The sequence below is a fragment of the Hylaeus volcanicus genome, chromosome 1 (assembly GCF_026283585.1).
Source record: "Hylaeus volcanicus isolate JK05 chromosome 1, UHH_iyHylVolc1.0_haploid, whole genome shotgun sequence".
Lineage (NCBI taxonomy): Eukaryota > Metazoa > Arthropoda > Insecta > Hymenoptera > Colletidae > Hylaeus > Hylaeus volcanicus.
Genome location: NC_071976.1, coordinates 35,960,946 through 35,982,419, shown reverse-complemented (window position 1 = coordinate 35,982,419; position 21,474 = coordinate 35,960,946). Strand labels below are relative to the sequence as shown.

General features: G+C 39.9%; 3 protein-coding genes across 18 annotated transcripts in view; 1 reads left to right on the top strand and 2 right to left on the bottom strand.

Annotated features, from left to right (window-relative positions):
* Positions 1-438, bottom strand: part of LOC128879552 (protein piccolo) — a 59,020-nt gene extending 58,582 nt beyond the window's left edge. For 2 of the 7 annotated variants that reach the window (XM_054128874.1, XM_054128838.1), the window contains exon 1: positions 24-437. In XM_054128874.1, coding sequence (XP_053984849.1) covers positions 24-152 — 129 coding nt within the window. In that variant the 5' untranslated portion in view covers positions 153-437. Of the gene's footprint in view, positions 1-23 lie in introns of all 7 variants that reach the window. The other 5 variants (XM_054128821.1, XM_054128863.1, XM_054128829.1 and 2 more) reach the window with 5 other exon arrangements.
* Positions 439-1,708: 1,270 nt separating this feature from the next.
* On the top strand, positions 1,709-15,297 carry LOC128879524 (F-BAR domain only protein 2). 8 transcript variants are annotated; one of them, XR_008457646.1, is made up of 15 exons: positions 1,709-1,977; positions 3,291-3,602; positions 4,031-4,288; positions 4,369-4,564; positions 4,634-4,954; positions 5,765-5,878; positions 6,538-6,588; positions 8,852-8,951; positions 9,344-9,605; positions 9,695-9,959; positions 10,274-10,754; positions 10,916-11,132; positions 11,230-11,578; positions 11,659-11,779; positions 14,218-15,297. XR_008457646.1 is itself a non-coding variant. In XM_054128753.1 (14 exons), exons 1-14 carry the CDS (start codon positions 1,948-1,950, stop codon positions 11,727-11,729), a joined length of 3,027 nt encoding a protein of 1,008 aa, XP_053984728.1. In that variant the 5' UTR covers positions 1,709-1,947; the 3' UTR covers positions 11,730-12,637. The 8 variants fall into 8 exon arrangements, 7 of the variants coding, with proteins under 7 accessions (XP_053984728.1, XP_053984742.1, XP_053984772.1 ...); XM_054128753.1 differs by lacking the exon at positions 14,218-15,297 and having other exon boundaries at positions 11,659-12,637; XM_054128767.1 differs by lacking the exons at positions 6,538-6,588; positions 14,218-15,297 and having other exon boundaries at positions 1,710-1,977; positions 11,659-12,637.
* Positions 15,298-15,609: 312 nt separating this feature from the next.
* LOC128879607 (prolyl 3-hydroxylase 1-like) lies at positions 15,610-21,432 on the bottom strand. 3 transcript variants are annotated; one of them, XM_054128922.1, is made up of 11 exons: positions 20,664-21,432; positions 20,160-20,424; positions 19,254-19,578; positions 18,976-19,101; positions 18,382-18,518; positions 18,145-18,300; positions 17,379-17,624; positions 17,093-17,188; positions 16,789-17,026; positions 15,833-16,250; positions 15,610-15,749 (listed from the first exon to the last, which is right to left on the bottom strand). In XM_054128922.1, the coding sequence occupies exons 1-11, from the start codon at positions 20,921-20,923 to the stop codon at positions 15,677-15,679; spliced, it is 2,340 nt and encodes a 779-aa protein (XP_053984897.1). In that variant the 5' UTR covers positions 20,924-21,432; the 3' UTR covers positions 15,610-15,676. The 3 variants fall into 3 exon arrangements, with proteins under 3 accessions (XP_053984897.1, XP_053984905.1, XP_053984914.1); XM_054128930.1 differs by having other exon boundaries at positions 16,876-17,026; XM_054128939.1 differs by lacking the exon at positions 15,610-15,749 and having other exon boundaries at positions 16,091-16,250; positions 16,802-17,026.
* Positions 21,433-21,474: the final 42 nt, after the last annotated feature.

Genomic DNA, 21,474 nt, shown 5'->3' with positions numbered 1-21,474 from the left:
ACGTTTCGTGTCGGCTCACTCACCAGATATTGCTTGCAATGTTTTTTATGCTTAACGGTGCAGCGTTTCTTCTTCTTGGCGGCGGCGTTGGTTAAACCGTTCCCGGGTTTTTCTTTATGAGGCGTCGACAGGTTCCCCTTGTTCGCGGGCATCGTCGTGATCCTCGATCCACGGAAACTGGGTCGTTCTACCTGTCGACAGCCGCTGAGACGAATACACCTTTCGGTCCAGCGACGAGAGTGATTGATAACGCTCGGAACTTCTCTCTTCTCCGTATATAGGATACACACGTGAGCTACAGTACATGTGTAACGTATAGCGTATAGCCACTGGATATGCGCAAGGACACTGGACTACCCTGAGCTGATTACACGAGGCCACGCCTCCCGTCTTCCGACCTTTCTCTACCTAACTGCCGCCCCTTTCGAATTTTACTAACTAATATCTAACCCGTTCTCTCTATTCTCTTTCCCTTTTTTTTTAACGTTATCGATCGATTAAGTCATCGATTCAAATACGCTCTCCTCGGACGAAATAACAAGGGTAGTAAGCAAGCTCGAAGGGTAGTAAAATACCCGCGAAATATAGTACGATCTGCGTCATCGGATATGATATTTAGAGTAATGTTATCACGAGAGTATTCGGGACTGACATCGAGCTTACACTCTGATTAATAATTCTTGTACGTTTCTTTTTACGGGAATTACGAAAGGCTCGGATTTTGAAGACAAAAAAGAAAGTCGAGGAAAATTGGGGGCTGTTTTTAGGATACCAAAAAAATGCTCGGCCCTGAGCATCCAGTAGCGCCGCCGTGGTAAATCGTTCAACTATATCTTACGCTGTAAACATGCTTTGAGGGGAAGTGAAAGGGTTATCTACAGCGATGAAAACGTAGGCCAAGTTCCGGTCGCGTTACCGGAAGTAAGCGATCGGTTCCTAATTTGTAAGAGGATTCTCGAAAAATTCATATCGTCAACGCCTCTTTAGTGAATTTAGTCTGTGGTACCCTTAGAAACGTTTGCAATGCATGCATAGATCGATACTATTCCCAAGTAACGCGTATTTTAGTTGTGTCATGATTTTAGGACATCCTCGATAACGCAAGAGTTATCATTATCTAAAACCACCTTCCCAAAACGAGAACAAAAGATATAAAGGTTAGATTGTTAATTATCAGTGCCTGTATCCTGCAGATTATGTATCGTGATCACGCCCTCTCAGAGGAGGGGCAGTCCAACCATATGGCGCGGCGGGGCCTTACATCGGGGACTTTAGACATCCGCGATAAAAAAATTCCGTTTAAATATTGGGAGCACATTCACCTAGTTTTTCAAATAAAATTTCGACCATCTCCGCCGAAGTGTAAATAGTTTCGACTTCTTTCGATCTCAACTTTACGCTTGTAAACAATTTGGACCCTGATCCTTCCATGCAAATATAAAATTGCAGTCCAAGAAGTAACACGACCGGATTCATAAGTCATCGATGCAACTCATACCGCAACATATGGATTAAAGAAAATAGCAAAACACGAACAGAGATGAAATTCCCGCATAATCTGGATCGTTTGGTCACGTTGTGAAAAAGAACGTTTTTTTTACCGACCGTGGCCGTTCGTGCCTTCGACCGTTGCTGGCAAGATGGCGTCACACGGCATTTACGAGGAAGAGAGAGAGAGCTGCGAACGACGGAGATAAACGAAATAAGTTGACCCGTGTCTCCGCGGTCGAGCGCGCTCGTTCTGCTCGAAACGTCCGAGCACGAAAACGTTACGTTGGTGGTTTGTCGTAAATTGAGTTACGTCTCGTCGTACGGCTCAAACGGTTTCGTCGTGTATGGTACCCTGTGTGTGTGTGTATATGTGTGTGTCAATGGTTCGTTATTAACGGTACAGTGTGGCCTGGTACATCAGAAGATAAATTATGATGGTCTGATCGCGGTTCCAACATGACTGTGGATTTCGCCGACTACTTTTGGGTGAGTGTCTTCCAGATTTTATCCTAGAATGTCAATCCCGTTGAATTTAGGTTATGTACGGGAACAAACCCCCCTCGTCCTTTCCTTTTCGTTCGTCCTCGAGCGTATAAACGCGACAAACTCCTCGTAACCGTCCCTGCACGTCGTACAACGGTAACACTATTTCTCGTACAAGTCGACGCATTCCCCTCAATGAAAGGCTTTTTCCTCTCTCTTTCTTGTGCCTTATCATGGTCGTACTCGTTTGTCTCTTTTTCTCCGTGTTACGCGGCACGCTCGTCTTCTTCGCTCTTCTCGCGAATGCAAGGTTACGCATTCACCTCTCCCTGTCATCTCATCTTCGTGTCGTCTCTGCGATTCACCGTATGAAAGTTTCGAGGAACGCCGTACTCTATTGTATGCGTTTGGACCTCGAGAAAGAACTAAGATTGTTAGCTTTGACAGAGTAACATGGAAACGTTATTTTGATCAAATCTTGCACCAATAAGATTCTATTAATTGTATGTATGTTTACGTTGAAGCAAATGAAAGCTATAGGTGGCCTTAGTAAGTAAGTTTAATCCCTACTACTATAACATATCTACTTTTTATGGTATAAAAATGTTCATCGCTATATAATTATGATGGTTTAATCTTCTGGAAGACATGACATTGTTCTCCCTGACAAAAACAGGGTATAGATAAGATAGCTACTACTTCCTTTCACTTCTCCTAAAATTCTGGTTATAAAAGATTACGCACAGAAAATAATGCTGATATTTTAAATAAGGAATGATGAAACTTGCATCTAATAAACAAGTATCGTAGTATTTAACTTCTTTAGTTAAAAAATGAGTCTTTTATTTTGAATTACTTATTGTTTTTCGTTAGTACAGTCCAGTGAGTTGTGTGTAGCAAGTAATATGTACAATGGGTTGACAAGAGTAATAATATGTAATGACGGCTTATTGTACAGATGTCATTCAAGAGTCCTATGCTACATGAGTTTACAGCATGATCAGGGTTCAAGTGTTAAGTGGCTAAGTGGTCTTAAGTACAGTTTTAGTGTATCTCCTTCTGTTGTGATATTGTAATTGCGAATGGAATCTTTTTTTCTTCCACACAAAAATCATTGTTTCAATAATCATAAATGCTTGTCAGTTATTTGCTGGTAGGTAAATAAGTTATATTAAAATTTGATACCAATATACACAATTGTAACTAATGACACTGTAGAGAATGTATGCTATCAAACTTTGCATTTAAGAGATGAAAACTCAGGTATTAGAAATTACAATTTCATTATTTTGAAAATACATGTTTTATGATTTAAGGGCGAAAAGAATAATGGATTTGACGTGTTATATCATAACATGAAGCATGGTGTAGTCGCAAGTAAGGAGTTGGCTGAGTTTTTGAAAGAACGATCAGCCATAGAAGAAAACAATTACAAGCTTCTTAGCAAGGTAGCTAAGCAAGTTGGTAATAGCAGTGGTACCCAAGGAACATTTGCACCAGTTTGGGCTGCTCTAAGAGGTGCAGCAGAAAAACTTGCAAGTTTGCACTTGCAGATGGCCCAAAGGGTCGCCGAACTAATCAAAGATGTATCAAAATATGCAGATGAATTGCATAAAAAACATAAGGCTGTATGTAATACTGCTTTTGTAATTTCTATATTTAGGAATAAACCAATTTTAATTTATAAAATGATAGAGATTACATTAGCATTCATAGAAAATTTGTATAATAAAATACATTCGTTTATTTGTTTGGAGTCAATTAAAATTTTTTTGTATTTTTGTTACAATTATTTATCGTGTTGTATTATGAATCACTTCACATATTTCATACCTTATCAGTATCCGCCCACAGTCAGGTCGCTAGGTTCCCTCAGACTGTAGCGTTTGCAAAGATATATACATAATGCTTATTAAATTAATTTAACAATGTAATTATCTAGAATGTCTAATTAATTAATGTCATTTTATGAGTAATTGTGTTTTCAATTATATTTACACTACAAGAAAAAGAATAATATCTCGGTAGTAATAAATATAAAACGAACGATATCTAGGTAAAAGAAGAAGAGTCATCCACCTTGGAAGTTGTACAAAGTATACAAAGCATTACCGTGACTTTGCACAAAGCGAAAGATATGTGTATGCAAAAGGGTCTGGAATTGGAAAAGTTGAGGAAAGACAATGCCAGCCAGAAAGAATTAGAAAAAGCAGAAATAAAATTTAAAAAGGCACAGGATGATTATAAAACTTTGGTAGACAAATACATGGTCATAAGAAACGATTTTCAAACCAAAATGACTCAAGCATGCAGGGTATTTGTTCAGATTATCTATTTTACAAGATTTCTCGGCAAGAAAACAATACTAATGAATCTATTCTTTTATTTGCTAAGCGGTTCCAAGATGTAGAGGAGACTCACTTGAAACATATGAAGGAGTTTTTAAATATTTACGCAGATGTCTTGCAAACAAATCATGAACAAGTTGGTCAGGTCCATATCGATTTTAAACGTCAATGTCTGGACATGACTGTGGACAAGTTACTAGAACAGTTTGTTCAAAGCAAGTATACAGGTTTCGAGAAGCCAGGTAAACAGTCTTGTAACGCACGGATGGGAGCCGCCTAAACATTCTCTGTATAATATCTCTATGAATTAGGTATGATCGAATATGAAGAAGTCATGACAAATTTGGCAGACCTGACCAGTCATTCTCAATCGGATAGCACGGTTGAAACACCCAAGGAAACATCAAAAGGAGCTAATGGAGAAACAGGAGTTGCTGGTAACACTCACAGTTCAAAAAAAGATCAGGGATTAAAGGGGGAGGGTAATCAGGTGGATGAGGAAAAGGGGAGGGTACAAGAAAAAGAAAACGAAAGACTGAATGAAAGGGATAGAGAACTGTCACATGCACAAGCCACCAAGGCTTCCCGCCGTACTACCTCGCTACTCAACCTGTTCATGTCCAACTCCCAGGGTAGGTTTTGTTTTTAAAATTGAACAGAATTTACAAGATTTTATTCTCTTTTGATTGCAATAGTTACTATCTACCTTAACATAATATACGAATTAGTGTTTCTGTATCGACACAATTCTCTTTCATTGGTCTGCAATTAAGAAACGAAAGTAATTAAAGAAAATCATTAAAATACCGCGATACTTTAAATTACGAATAATCGTTGATCGTTAATGAGAATTTAAAGAATGAATTTGAAAGTTGGTTACATTATGTCTTGGTAGATATATTTTGCAATTTTTATTTACCACAGCAGTATCATTTTACTGTTCACATGTATACACTTGTTCAATTTATTTTTAGCACTCGTTCACAGATTTATCAATCTAGGCATATGCAAAACAATTTTATTGACTTTATGCTTATGTGGTTGTGTTACAATGCTTGCGCGTTACAATCTAACAATAGGTGGAGGATGACATTATAAATTATTGTGTATTCCAGGGGGTTACCACGTACACATTTTTTTTTTTTTCATATTCGTATAAACAATGAATATTAAAACTAGAGGAATTTCCATAGTAAAGGAAGATATATAAAAGACTATACTATGAGAAAAGTAATCTTAAAATTCTATTTACTTTCTATTCTACATATATTAGCATTTGAATGAAGTAAACGCCCCTCTGGAGTGCTATTTACACCACTGAAAGTGCAAACTGTAATAAAATCGTAATAGATATAAGTAATATGTAAACAGCAAGATGAAGAAAAAAGGGCCATTCGGAGGCACAGATTATTCAAAGATATGAGCAATGAGTGTTGTTTCAGACAAACAGAAGCAAGCAGGGTCTGGTTCGGCACCTGCAACTCCTCAGGGGAACAACCTGCCTCCTGCTGTTCCACCTCCCAGCATCTCCAGGAACCCTCTCAGAGGATCTAAATGTAACTGCTTACATTGTGATTACCTGTACCCTTACCATATCCAATACACGCATTTTGGATTAACTATTTAGATTACCGTTTACATGGTACTATTGTACATACATATAAAAAATTCTTCAAAGACTTTGCTTTTCTCTATAACTAGTTAAAATTGATCTAGGTGAGGGTATGTCGTTAGTACGTTGCAACAGCTTTCTGTAACATTTTTTTTTTTTTCAAATCTTCGTACAAACTATTTGCAAAAAAATTAATATTCAAGTCTATTGAAATTAATAGATTCATTTTTAAACGTGTCTAAATGGTGGTCTTCTTACGAATATTGCGAATATCTAATCAAGTGTTATCTGACAGTTTATTCTTTCGTACTAGCGCAATGAGATGTAATTAGCTATCACGAAAATCTTGAAAAAAACAATAGATCGAAATTTCGTTCAATCGAGTATCTTTAATAGAGAAACTATTTGCATATGGTTTCAAATGACCACCTTTCATTCAGTACTCCTTCTATACACCTTTATCTTTGTCTTGCTCTATCGGTTGTTCTCTATCTGTAGTATCTGGTGACAATTATATTATCATATATTTTTTTTTTTCTTTGTACAATATCTTTTACGGCCGTACAGGATATGTGGTTAAATGAAATATCTGGTGACTTACAGTGGTAACGCGTATTATGGTTCCTCCACTCTGCACTCTTTTAGATCAGCAGTGTACGTATACTAACATTGTTTAAGCACATTAAATTAATGTTACATGCATAGAATCACACTGTAAAGTGATTAATGATTTGATGCTAATTCACACACAGTTAGAGGAGGTGTTTATGTAACATTGATTTATATTTTTAGTTTTTGGAGCACATTAAAAATATTTCTTCGCTTTAAAATACGTTAACTTGCATTGAGGCATTACACGGAGGTACGTTAGCTGTCATACTTTTATTTAGAGAAACGTCCTTCGTTAGAGGGAAGAAATATTTCTCGTTCGCATTGGACTAACACTGAAACAGGCTTGCTTAGATAATAGGCTGTGTAGCTTTAGGTTTACATGGTAATCTAACAGGTGATTTAACACTCTTCATAAATTGTTACTTATAAATTGTTTTTCTAACAATCTTTTATGTAAACATAGACCAAGGGGTTCTTCTATCAACACAACTCATTGTAAAATTTTACATGTATATTTGTTTACGTTGCGTTCAACCAATAGAAAGTACATCATCGATTCGATTCAATGTTAGACCTAAGAAAACTGTTCTATTGGAAAGTTTCTGAAATTCAAATTGATAATGTTCGCAGTGGTTTATTGTGGATATCTTCATAGATTAATCTTCTCCGTTTTCATAAGAATGCCAGCGACATTTAAAGTTCAATCCATAAGAAGCCTACCTTGGTATGTCAGTCGTGATATAATTTTTGAAACTTTCTACCGTTCTCTTGAAATAAACACGTGTTCATATAGAATTAATCGAATAAAGGGAGTTGGACTTGAATAACGTTGAGATACAAATGAGGGGTTTGCTACTGACGGGGCCGAAGGTGAGCCATTTTTAAGAGACTGTTACTGCATGGCTCACTCGTACTTGTATTTATTTTCCAAGTGCAGATATCCTTCGTAATAGCGTAATGTGATTCTGCAAGCAACCCTTTTTATTTATTAGTCGTGTTATCGTCGAGGGTAGTTAACAGTAAATATGTTCTCGTTATACCGCGACTTGTTTTCATTTTTCTTTTTTCTTTTCAATATTTGGATGTTTGTAATGCCACACTTGGGATTATCCGATAATCTTTCTAAGATCTTTCTAAGATCCAAAAGATTTTGGAATCACAAAATTTCGTCGTCCCACGTCTACACTGTTCCTTGCATGTCCGATAGTGTTCTTGCTTGCAGAACATGTGGTATCGTATGGTCCACGATTTAATAGAAGTATATGTGGAGATTGCGCAATCTGGTACCGTTCTGTTGTCTTGAGAAACGTATCTGACGTTTATCGTAGAACGTGTAATTGTTAGAAAAACAATTTAAGATGAGACTGGAACCTTTGCAGATCTCTATAGGATTTTGATTTGGTGATGGTGTTTATGGGTTTTCCTAAATCTATGCTAATGTAACGTGCTACCTACGCTACTTTTTGTACTCCTTATCTAATGTTATTGTCTGATTTAATGCAGGCGTGAAAGCCTTATAGCATCTTTCTTTAAATAAAAAAAAAAAAAAAAAAACAAAGAAAGAAAGAAAGAATGCTGATACGAGTTTCAGAACTATTAAATACTCGTCCACAAAAGGGTTATACAGATTATAGCGAAAGTATCGATTTAATAGACGCCGAAATTCATATCAGCATAATCAGAGAATGTCATAATTAGAAAGCTCATAGAGAATGCATCTGCTGATTGTTGATCCGGTGACCATTCAGTTTTCTTTTTTATCGTAGACGTTATTTGATCACGTTGCGCTACGCCTCAAACACTTGGAAAGTAAATTGATTTTCACCTATCATTAGATTACAAGTTTCCATTAGTTTCTAATATAAGTTATTATTTACATTAACTTTCAGTACGAATATGTTGACACCGCAAACGTAGTTTTTTCGCTTTTTAGTTTTAGTTCATAGTTACTTTATTTACCTTTACGTTTTAAGGGTCGATCATTTTCATTCGATCGACAACTTTCACCAGAATTGTTCGTCTCTTATATCGACGTAGTTAAACGAACCTTGTATAGCTACAGTTTTAATGTATCAGAGTTACAATTAATTTTTAATTTATAGATATAAGATCTTATTATCTTTTTTTTTTTTTATGTATGCATAAGAGAAAGTTAATTTTTGTCGATTTCGATAGGAGATCAATTAAGAATTATTATTGTATTTTACTCTACATCTTTTAGAGTCTTTCATATCGTCTGTTCGGGTTAACAATAAAAATTAAGAGTCGCTTTGTTTTCTATATATCGTGCGTCCACGACCAACAGGGTTTCTTCGCAGCAGGAGAGAAAAGCGCAAGGAAAAGAAGGCAAAAAAGAAGAAGGATGTCGTGGAAACGAACAGCAACAAAGAAGAAAAGTCTGACCTGTCAGTATACGCACGTTCAGCAGATCTAGTGCACTCGAGATCAATTTCATATACCAAGATCGCTAAAGTATGATTGTTTGATCAAAGTCCGATATAGATTTCGGCCCGAATTCATCAAAGAGAGACTTGGTTGCGGAATTGGTGCTCCATATTTTCCTATTATAACGTTTTGCTTTCGTCAGCACTCTATTCATTAAGGCACGACAGTATTGCTAAGCAAAAGAATTAAAAAAAAAAAAAAAAGAAAAGAAAAAGAAGTATCCTCTTTAGAAGTCACTATTTGCAAGAAAATTAAAGTAGCGTAGTTCATGTCGTACGTACACAAAAATGCACTGGGCCTGCTGGAACATGTAAAACTGCGTCCCCGCTGAACTCTCCTAATTCTACGGTAGGGAGGACAAGGAGGACAGCAGAAAGTCCGAAACACCGACACCGGAAGTGGACGAAGACGGTTTTTGTATCCGACCAAAATCGGATCCGTGGGAGAACGAGAAGGGATTTTATTCCAGCTCGGATACCGATTCCGAAGACGAGAGGGAGAGAAAGATCAGGGTGGAAATAAAGCCTCTCAGCAATGGCGGAGCACCGATGAGTGCCAGCGTAGACGAGCTAAGGGCAACGGTGGAGAATTTATCGTTATCGCCTGCACCCACGGTACGTTCAATTGTTTTCTTACGTTTTCAGATATTTAAGATATATTTCGTATATCGATCGTTTAAATAACATTGTTTCGCTTCTATCAGGGACGCAGAGGATCGAACACCGACTCTGATCACCACATGAAAAGGTCTCAGTCAGTGTCACAGCAATTAGGAGGTAAGCCAAGCTCAGATTTACTTGGCCTAAACTTGTTCAATCCCAGCAGTACACCTTCGAGCGCCTCGACGCCGACTGGTAGTCATCCGTACGCGCCATTGCAAAGTCCTCCGCCACTGTCTTCGTCACCGACGCCTCAACCACAGCCGCCACAATCCGCACCACCTACACACCCTCACTCGCGGTTCCCTGGTGAGTGTAAAGAGTCGCTTCTTATTGCACTCTCAGCTCATCGGGACGCTTTTTGTGCCTTGTCCGGGGTTATGCGCTAAAGTGGAGCATTAAGTTCTAGTACCGTGTAGCGACCGCATTTAGGAACGAATGTATCGAAACGTCTTAAACCGTGTCGATGTCTGTCGAACGAAACGAAACAGCACGCCGTCATAACACAACACACGCTTCTAAATGCTTTGAAAAAGACCTGGTCTTCGGAACTTAATGATCTAACTGTGTACCACCGCGCCCTGTCGAAGCGAACGGAATGTAACTATCGTTGATCCTCGCAGATGGAGACTTGTTCTCGGAAGTAGGAGACATCACTCCGGCCTTACCCCCAAAGCAATCCGCATCTTCCACTCCGACAGGATCTATTATCATTCCTAGACCGCCGTCCCGACGAGGTGAAGGCCCCTCTCCAAGGGGTAGGTCGTCGCCAGCGACGATATCGAGAGCGGATAGCGTGGCCAGTTTGGAATTTCGCACCGCTGGCGTGGGGGTCGGTTCTTCCAGAGGTCCTTCTCCGCTGACGATCGGCCTCGCGGATACGATTCCTCTGGCGGTTGCCTTCCATGAAATAGTACACTCTTACTTTAGGGGTACCGACGAGACTCGATGTCAGGTGAAGCTCAGCGGGGACATGATGTTATCGTTTCCCGCCGGTATCGTTGCTGTGCTAGCGAACAATCCGAGTCCAGCAAAGTTAACGTTTCGAGTGAGAAACAGCAGCAGACTGGAAAAATTGTTTCCTAATAATCAGCTCGTCAGCATGTAAGTCGTATTCGTGCGTCCCATTATGTAACACGTCGTTTCCGGTGACTGCAAAATACAGCGGTAACATTAGACGTCGTGATACTTGTGGGACGATCCGATAATAATAACGAGGTGGATTTGCGCGTGCAAGTTTGTAAACAAGTTTTAATCGCACGCAGGGATGCCACGCAGACAACCGTCGAAAGTACAATTTTCGAATTCAACATGAGTGCCTTAACTACATTGTTACGTAAACAGGCTGAACAAAATCCCACAGCTTCCTATTTTAACGTCGACATACTCAAGTATCAAATCAAGTGTAAGGAGGGCGCGGGCTCTTGTCCTTTCCAGTTAGTGGCGTATTGGAAGTGCGAGACAACACACACCGACCTTAGGGTATATATTTTAAACGTTGCGTAAATATTTATACGCATCCGGTAGAAGCATTACCGTATAATGCAATTATTAAACAAGCATTTTACGTGTTTTCTAGATCGATTATAAATACAACAGTCGCGCCATGGCTTCCCCGAGCCCTCTGCTAAATCTCCACGTGGCAGCGCCCATAGACGGTGGTTTCAAATCGTTGAACAGTAAGCCACAGGCTCAGTGGTTAGCGGATACGAATCGAGTATTATGGAAGTTCACAGAGTTGTCTCAACATAGCGAGGGTAACGGCGTGGGCTCTTTGAAAGCGCGAGTCGAGCTCGCACATGGGCCAGGGAATCAAGGAACGATATTTACTCAATTCAATTGCGAGGGGACCACATTGTCCGGAGTTGAATTCGAACTTCTGGGCCCAGGCTATAGGTTAAGTTTAGTAAAGCGCAGATTTGTATCAGGTAAGCGACACATCAACATAAGCGTTGCGGAATTGACACACGAAAGCATCGTGATTGTACAAGGGACTTATCATTTTTAGGAAAGTACATATGCGACGGAGATTCCGATTCAAGAAGCAGATACGCCGCACCGCCATCCAATGTGGATTGACGACTTCCAGAATGGGCGCCTCAATGGGAGAGTCTGCCCATTTAATATTGGTACTTGCTTGTTCATTCACTGCCCATACCACGACTAATGTCTGTTCAAACACGAAATCGGCGTGGGAAAGCCTGTTGGATACCAAAGAACGCGTGCGATATGATAAAGTTGTTCGATATACGAATAGTTTGCATCAAAGCGGCAAGTAAGCACGATGCTTTGTTAAGTCTTTTCAACGAATGAGAACGATGTCGCGTACCAAATAATAGAAGGGAGATCGCACCTTCACTTATCGCGAACGATATCGAAAGGAAAACGTAGTTGGACTTTGCAATTCACTCGCTACCTGATGAACGGCATTCTAATATGTGTTTCATATCTTGCGTGGGATTTAGTTCACCTCACATAACCTCAATTCGCAGGTCAGCTTTACGACTTTTCTCTAGACACGGTGTTCCCTTGTACGAGGACAGTTTCCCTAACTCAATCATTTTTTTTTTCTCGCACTTCTATCACGCTTATATATTTTTCAATTGTCTACAATATGTCCTCGGTTAGATGGTACTATTTTTCGTAATGTTTCTACGACGCGTAACGAAGTACGTAATACGATGATTCGCATAAAGCCTTTGGTGTCCAGCATATTTTTCGCCACGACATTCTCGCCATATTATTGTGTCTATATAATCAAAATACGTTATAAATTTTTTTACGTAAACAAAAAAAAAACAAAGATGCAAGAACTCTCTAAAGAAACCATCAAACAGTACAACGTTTTATTCTATTGTTATATCTTGCGTTATTTTAATATAGTTATTAGTACCGTATCATTAAGAGATTTTGTGAAGAAGAAATGTAAAGGATCTGTAAACGCCAATCTTCTGTACATTTAGCATTTATATTTTGCACGAACAGGGGTCAATGTCGCTTGTTGTAAACCTATCACAGAGTCCTACCCCGATCTGTTTGTATAGCTATACGCGTGCGTAAGAAAAAACTCGTGCAAAATTGATGATCCAAAAACAAAAAGGAAGAGGAGAAAGGCCACAGAATTGTTTCGTTTTGTGATAATTTGTTCAATTTTTCTACGCAACGATTTCTGCGTACGCTCTATTAAATAAGTCCGAACGTGTAAGAATTTTGCTCCGAATAGAGAAGATAGCCGTGTAGGGCGTAAGGATGAACGTTCTCACATGTTTCTGCTTGCTGAAATTCGATAACTGCAAAATTATTCTTCAACAAAGAAAAAAAAAAAGATACAGATGAAAACGTTTTAACGAGACGAGATTTTAGCGTTGTAACGATCGAAACGTCCGCATGTTCCGCAGTTTCGCAAGTGTCTCTCACAGTCTTCTGGACGACGATTGTTTCGTCGTTTCCACGATCGTAAATTAATCCAGTATTTCTTGCTACATTTAACTTAGAGTAACTCGTTTCGGTGGGGTTCACTTGGGCCACCGGTTCGCTTTTAAGAAGCATACTAACTTCGAGGACGTTAACATAGTCTTCTCAACCCTTCTCAACGGGAATCGAATATTCTATCTATTAATGTTTTTACCAATTTTTTTTTCTCTTAGTGTTCTCTTTACAACCAACGTTTACGAATCGAACGCTAGGGGCAGGCCGTTTCGTTCAATTGCATGTGCATACATACAATTTGTGTGTATATGTATATGTGTATATAAAAGGAAGTAATGACTCTATAAGAATAAGTCTGAAACGAAATCCGATTATTACTATTTTATTTTTTATTATTATTATTATTATTAATATTATAGCTCAGCACAGACGATGCTTCCCTCGGTGCGGATTTAAATATCTGTAACAAGTTTACAAACACATCGTACATATTCGTGCATAGTTCGATTTGTGATTAACTTTTATTTTTTTCTTTTATTTTACATCAGACCTTGGGTTATTTGTGTTTTTAATGTAAATTATTGTCTAATTCTTGTTGATTTCACGAAAGATTGATTATTATTACAGTACTTGTTTTATAACAGTTAAAAACACATGTTAGTAATATAGAAAACTTTACGCGTTTTTTTTTCGATCTATACACGAGTACTCGCGGTACTTGTTGCGAGGTATTCTTTGTCTGGCTCTAAAAGTGCATTATGCTTACTAACTATAACGAATAGTTCGTAGAGTCGCGAACTGCTGACAATTTGGTTACCGGACGACAAGGAATATTTCTTGTAGCAAGTAATGTTCGTCAAATGTACCATAATGATTTTACATTTTAAGAAACTGTTGTCATTCAGCGCGTTCCTGCGATGCTCTGCGTCTATATTTTACGGACTTTATATTTCACTTTTTGTTACTATACTCTCGTAAGAAGAAACGAAACGAAGGTCTACGATGAGCAATATAAATAAAATCATCCAAACGATACGATGATAAAAAAAAAAATGGCGACCACTCCATTCGATGTTGCTAATCAACTAACGATCTCTTCTATCGTCAATCATACAATACGATTGAATTTATGTTACAGTATGGTTCATCGATCTAGAAAGCAAAGATGCAACGTTGTTCTTTGGTAAATATACACGCGGTAACGTTTCACGGAAATGAGAGATACTGACACGATTATTATGGAGTGGTTCCTGGAAGACGAAAAAAAAAAAAATCGACTGAGCTCTCCTGTGATACGCAGATGTCACTATAATTTCGTAATAAATGTTTGTAACGAAACATAATAATGTTAATGATCGCGTTCACTTTTATCCCGACTGATCCTGTAACGATCACGGCAAGGAAAGTGGCACAACCATCATGGTTTTTATTGACGTTAATGACTCGTTAATTCATCGAGCGTGCGTTTTTTATTCCTATGCGTACAATGCGTCCAACAGAGGATATAAAGGAATTTATGCGATTCGCTTTTTACATGTACGATTGCAAGGTACGACGAAAATTCTACATTTAACGAAAAACACACACGCATGTACGTCAGGGCTATCGATTTCCATCGGGTACCCGAGATACCTTAGCGACCTGGTACCTACGAAAATTGCACAGGTACGCTTACGTATACTTCGGATTCGCTATACGAAATACATTTTATAATTATGAGATTTATCGTTTTTATAATGGTGAACAATTTAAAATAACTAATCATAAATCATCATCGATTTCATACCCGTTTAGCATCTGTGTTCAACTTTATCCGATTCTACTCGGACCATATCTGATATCGCGTGGTAACATCGAACATAGCGTACGCGTACGCTTTTTATTTCTCTAGGTATCTCGTGGTACCCAGATATTTTGGGTATCGATAGCGCTACTATACACATTCACGCAACACACAATCTGAGAATACGCGTATCGTCGCGATTATGCATAAGGGCAGTGTGTACAGGGCTTGAAATCACACGAGAGACGCATCGAAGAGCGGAGATCGCAATGCAACTGCATATATACATATGACTCTTATACATAGTATAAATACGACGAGGAGAATAAATAAATTACAATATACATGTTACACGATACATAGGATGGTTATGTAAGCCTGTTGACATGTAATGTCTATGTTCTAATAAAGATTAGGATATTTTATATAAATAAAGCTGTTCGATGGCCGCGACTATTCGTACTATCCCGCATACAACTAACATCCTATTTGTATTATAGACAATATACTTTATTATACGAGTATACATATATACTCAAGGTAACGAAATAAATGCGACTGAATCGAATGCGTATGACACAAACTGTACAAAAATAAAAAGGAAAAAAAGCAAGTTGTACTAAGTAGAGGAATCTTGAATGTACTTTGTAGGATTTCTTGTTTCTGTGAATTGTCTTCTCAGGTCCCTGGTTTACTGTGCCCCAGTCACGTTGACCGGGAATGAAATATATTACTCTGTAAATTATCATTCGCCTATGAAAATTCTGAAACTCGTAATATAATACTAAAGATCTTCGTTGACTATGCTTCTAGTTCACGAAGCATTGCCTAGAAAATGCCTTATCAACTCGTCGTTGCTCGCGTATTGGAAGAGCACGTCCTCGTACCTGAACATACGAGAAACTTATTTAAAGAAACCACGAGATAACAGTTTTAGTTGTATCAAGTTCTGAAAGATTCAGTGGTTTACCTTAGAGGCACCTGGACACCTTTTTCTCGAAGAGGTCCAACCGAACGGACACGCTTCAAGATCGCCTGAGCCAGGATCCTCTCGTACTCCATGTGCGTCTCGTTCTGAGTGAACCACAGAGCTAACGCGCATCTTCTGCCTCGAAGAACGCTGCGTACACCGTGAAGATTCTCTTCGCCAGCGGAGAAGGCCACCATACGCCCGCAACGCGGGAAAACTAGATCGTCCAACTCTCGTTTCGTGCGATCCTTCGCAAAGAAGAACTCGCCGCCCTGGAAGTCGTCGTTCAGGTAGAGGATCGCCGAGTAATCCCTCCAGACGTAGGCTGGGCTTTCGCGGATGCAAGTACCTTTATCCATCAGTATACAATTGTCAGCGTGAACTAGGTGACTCAAGTCGTTTCGATCCGTCGGCGAATCTAGAAATTGGAAAATATAATTGTCCCGTGCTTGAGCATATTTACTTGTTTGTTGTGCTTTTAGGTTGAAGAAGAAGTAGCTTGAAGACTCGACAGGAAGGTCATTTGATTGTCTAAATTGAAGCGGGACTACCAAGTCAGCCCATAAGTAATGCAAACTTTCTTTATATTCCAATAACTTTTCTCCTTTGCACAGGAATCCTTATCTCCCTCTAAACGCCTTCAATATCAGTTTTACCATTCGCAATCACCCGTTATTCTGGTGTTCCCGAGGGTCTTCTGGATTGCAGTAGCTTAAGGTACGTAACTCCTCGTACATTCTATCGAACATAAGGTAGGATACTCTTTGAACGAAATATTTAACGATACTTTTTGTCTGTGTTATAGATGATTGTTTTGGATGGTGCGATGATTCGAATTTCTAACGAGATTCTTGATATCCAACAGTCGAGTTTTGTTCGATTATATGCCCTCCACGGATTCGCGTTACTTATGGAATGAACTGATAGCTTTCTTTCGACTGGTCACTGGATATTACCCACGTGCCGTACCAAGTAAATCGATGCGACGCGATTACAGCTGCGAAAGGAACCAGAAGCACGTTGATGCATCAGATGAAAATTACCAGGTAGAGCCGTACGGCAGACCAAATGGGTGTAGGTGATATACAGTGGCCGATCTAGTCCGAAATACCTTTCCACGTGGCTACGCGCCTCCTCTGTTTTTTCCAAAAGCTGCTGCAATCGTTCAGTTTCTATTTGCCCCACGTATACCATCTGTAATTATTATTATTGTTATTATTGAACAACAACGTGGCGCAAAACGATTCGAGTACTTCGTACCAACGCGATTCTTCCTATCGTGATCCCTTCGAATCGTTCGTACTTGGAGTGCGGGCTTTTGAATTCGCTGTATCCGTCTCCTTCCACCGCAGTCATCTGTACATTTAAAAATCTATTTTGTAGATTCAATACAGTACGTACATACAGTCGCAGTTGCGCAACTAAAAGCTAATGTAGCGCAGTAGAACTGTTCCAGTTTTGTTTTCTTCGATTATCTCGGTAAAGATCATTTATGAATCTTGAAGTTATCGAGGTTCTACTGTAAACAATTTTAATGAAAACATACCGAGGCCAACTCCATCAAGAGACCGCACTCCGTAGAGTTGAGGAATCCGTCAGCCACGTAGCGATTCTTTTCGCCAAGCTCTTTCTCTTCCGCCACTAGATAGATATCGACGTTGACCTTACGCCGTGGTACGTCGCGTATCTCGTGTCCTTCGTCTCGTATCATAGACAAATTTTTTACCAGTTGCGTGTGAGAAAGCGACGAATGGCCAGGCGGTGTATACAATGTCGCCTCCGAACTCAATTTCTGCAAAAAACCAAAAGATGTAACGCTTTCATTGTTTCCATATTGCTTTCAGTCGTATTTTAACGTTGAAATCTACTCCAGAATAACGTAAGATAAATAGGAAAGCCGTGCAACGTCGTAAATGAAAAATCTAGTAGGCGGTGAGCATGCCGCGCCTGCATTATCTCACCATACGTACATAAAGCGGTCTCGGCTGCATTCTTCAGGCGTTTCTACGAGAAAGTTGGTAGCAAAACGTTTCGCAGAATCGTAGAATTGAAATAGCAGTATAGAAATACAGGATACAGTGAAGTAGTTTCGTGTATGGATCTTTTATTTGTCTTATAAAAACGTTACAAAAAAATTGAAAAAGATTATTCCTAAATTACGTGCTCGCCGGTCTTAAACTTTGTATGCGATCGATAGATTAATACGCGCATCGTCCTTTAAACAAAAATCATACGGAATAAGGAACCGACACTCCGACGGAGATTCACGGAATCTCACGAATTCTGTTCGAGTTTTATAATTCAGTCTTTACCTTTCCTAGCTCCTTCTCTTTGCTTTTGCCGCTCTTCGTTTCGGATTTCTTCTTCTTCATCTTTGCGAGTTTAGCGTCGATGGCTGAGAACTCGTTGGAAATGTAGCGCAAGAGATTGAATTCGTATTCCTGTCTTTTCGCGTAGCTAAGAGCTTCCTGGAAGAGAGTAGAAGTTTCGGTTTAAAATTTCATTTGATCTTCTGGAATTTCGTTAATCGAAAGGACTCGATCGATCACCTGTCTCGGAACGCAGTCCTCCTCTTTCACTTTTGGTTGAGCCCTGTAGTATTTCTTGTTCTGAAGCATCGACTCGTCGATGGGATTGAACAACAAGAAACTTTCCACGTTAGCGCAGGCTGCCTTCAAGTTGCCCACTATGCATAAAATGAAAGGAAACAAACGAGAGTAATATTTTTCGATGGGATAAAGACTAGAAGCCGAGAACAATTTCACGGATAATGACTGCTCATCCAGCGAGACGAGACCACTTGGGCAAGATAAATTCAATTAAAATTCTCCTTCGTGAATTACAACTTCCCGAGGAGTATCGGTTCATTGAAGGCACGAGGATTAATTTACTGCGATGACACGGTCGTATAATTCGTACGACTACCGGGTAGTTCGAGGCCTCGTTATCACTCTGTTCTGCACGAAGTCGACGTGTGCTTAGTTTATCAACGCGAACCGTCCCTATCTCTCTCTCTGGCCCACTCATCGAATGGGCAAGAATTTTTAGAAATAGACGCGGCGTGTTCGTTCGACAGGATACGCGATACCGATAACGATCGAGCATTGTTTCAGTTACCGTTTCGTTCGAATGTGTATACTTACGTTTGTAATAGGAGAATTGCAAATAATCGTAGTGAGTCCAGAGTATGTCCTTCTGGTAATTGCCGTTTACGTTGTTTAACAAGGTGGAACATGATCGCTTGCACTTCAAACAATGCGCGAAATGGTCTGGAAAATTGAGAGCGTCGTTACTGGGTTTAGTAGTTTGTACGATTTCATTTGAATGTATGTTTACATAACGCCGAAAGAAAACATGTAAGTAAAAATAAATTTGTTGTCGACAGGCTCGAAAAATTATTCTTCGTACGTTCTTCACTCACTGGCGATGGAGGACGTGAACTCTGGAAGCCAACCCTGATCGAAGGGACCCTCGCAGTAAAATCTGCACTCCTCTTCGGAGTCCAAATAAGATCTCAGCGACGCTTCGAAGAGACTCGCCGCTTCTGCGTAGTTTTCGTTCTCGTAAGCCGACACTGCTCTCAAGTACATGCTGACATACGGCGCTCCTTCTAAGTTTACGACGTTTTCCGGCTCTACACCGGGCAGCGTTAAATAATTTTTCAAAGTTGCTGTGCTCGCCTCGTGTTCCGGATGCCTGACTAGGTAAGTGAAGATCGCGTTCGCCGCATCTTGGTAACGCTCTTTCTATAGAAACAAATCGTACAGTAAAAACATTTCAGGAGACCTCTCTACCGGCCAGTGGCGATACAAGGATATTTCTACGTAAAAATATCGGAATCGAATCGAACGCGATATAGCTGCGACCAGTTGTTCCACGGAATAAGGACCTACGGCATCATGTTTTACGAGACCCCATTGTTCCACGATGGACCGATTGCGACTCGTAGAACGCGTTACAGTCAGTTACAGCATCGATTCATTTGCGCGCCGATGACGTAGGCCAAGTTTTACTGCCGGCCGCTCGTTTGGTACATTAAACTCATTATTTACTAAAATGTTGCGGACGTGGGATTAGCAAAGCTACGATTGCGTAAGCTCTCCTATTAGAATTAGTCGGGCGTACGTGTGAGATGGTGTGAAAATGCTCGACCTCTGGACCAAATTTAAAACTCGACGCGATAATGTTAAAGAATTGGTAGCAGAGCTCGCGGACGCGATAAGGAAAACAACTTTGTTAGCATCGATTCATCTATCAACGATCCAATCCTCCAACCGAAAATAAATTCGCTATTCAGATTTACATAATTTGCTAACTAATCGATTACCTGATGGTAGCAGATGTGCACGTACTCGTAAGGGACGAGATCCATCAATTTATGTTCGGTATCGCGCGGCAACATCTTCAAAGCTTTCGAGCCGGCGATCTCGCGATATTCTTGATTGCACATCAGAAGGCACAACGTTTCTTTCACTTTCTTCTCGTAAAAGTGCAGATCCTCTATGTTTTCCGGGAATATCGGTGCCGTGCCGGCGGCGCTAGCCCTGCACTTTTGTCGACAATTTATCATCCTGCGTTTGTAAACGTTGTACCTGAAACGATTGGCTTTCGATAACAAATTTTATTCGATATTAATCATCCGAATGACGAGAATGGGAAAAAAGATGGCTTTTTATTTCATTTCGAGCATTCTATCCATTTTATATAAAAATTTCTACAGATCTAACGTTTTTCCGGGAAGTTCTAACTCTAAGTAAAATACGTATCTTCTTTTCTTCGGAATTACCGCACCTAACAGCACCCCATCTTTTTATTTCACTTTTAGACGTACCCATGCGAAACTGCGTTGAAGTCGTTGATGCAACGGTCCCAGTCTTCCTCGAGATACGCGTGAACAGCATCGTTGAAGATCTCGTGCAACGTTTTGTTCTTCGCGAACCCGTGCTCGTCCACTTTTTCTTCTAAATCCTCCGCCGACTCTGTAGTCGGGATCTCGTTGTAAAGAGTGTCGTTGCTACCGGCAATCGTGCCGAATAGAAACAACAGTGCAACGATCCTCATCGTTGTCGCTACTTCGCCGTCCCGACTCATACTGCGAGATCTAAGGAAAACTGAAATACTCGGCGAGATGTTGATCCATCCACGCGGCCCACGTGATCGGTTCTCCCCACTGCGGTTCTCGCGGACTCCAAATGTGGCTTCGCTTGTAACGACGGGTGTCCAACCGTGTCAGTTTATCAGGCAGCGGTAAAACATCTACTATTTGTATACATATTCAAGGATGAAACGCTCGTGTTTACGTAGTAAAACCTCGATCAAACGAATTTGGGATTTGTTTGACCGGAATTTCGACTGTACGATACTGTACATCCTTACCGTATGTTCCATTTTTTTTTGTTTTGTTTTTTTTTTGTTATTTTAAGATTGGATAATTCCTTGGAGACATTGTGTTACGTGAATGAAAGACGATTCCTCTCCTGAGGGGTCCACTAGTAGGACATTCCGTAGAATAGGATCTAAACTTATCCCCTCTCAAAAAACGCTGGCCCAGGTTCGACGACCTTTCATTTTTTTATTCTCATTTTTCGTTCCGTTCGTTCGATGAACTGGTTTCGATCGAATCGACCGTAGTAAAATATGCA

What these genes read in the sequence shown, in the direction of transcription:
- LOC128879524 (XM_054128753.1), top strand. Translation starts at nt 1,948, where the DNA reads ATGACTGTGGATTTCGCCGACTACTTTTGG. An exon ending in CACTCTTTTAGATCAGCAGT is followed by an intron (nt 6,589 to 8,851) that starts GTACGTATACTA and finishes CACGACCAACAG; the next exon opens with GGTTTCTTCGCAGCAGGAGA. An exon ending in CCCTCACTCGCGGTTCCCTG is followed by an intron (nt 9,960 to 10,273) that starts GTGAGTGTAAAG and finishes TGATCCTCGCAG; the next exon opens with ATGGAGACTTGTTCTCGGAA.
- LOC128879607 (XM_054128922.1), bottom strand. Translation starts at nt 20,923, where the DNA reads ATGAGTCGGGACGGCGAAGTAGCGACAACGATGAGGATCGTTGCACTG. An exon ending in GTTCACGTCCTCCATCGCCA is followed by an intron (nt 19,102 to 19,253) that starts GTGAGTGAAGAA and finishes TCAATTTTCCAG; the next exon opens with ACCATTTCGCGCATTGTTTG. An exon ending in GCAATTCTCCTATTACAAAC is followed by an intron (nt 18,519 to 18,975) that starts GTAAGTATACAC and finishes TTTTATGCATAG; the next exon opens with TGGGCAACTTGAAGGCAGCC.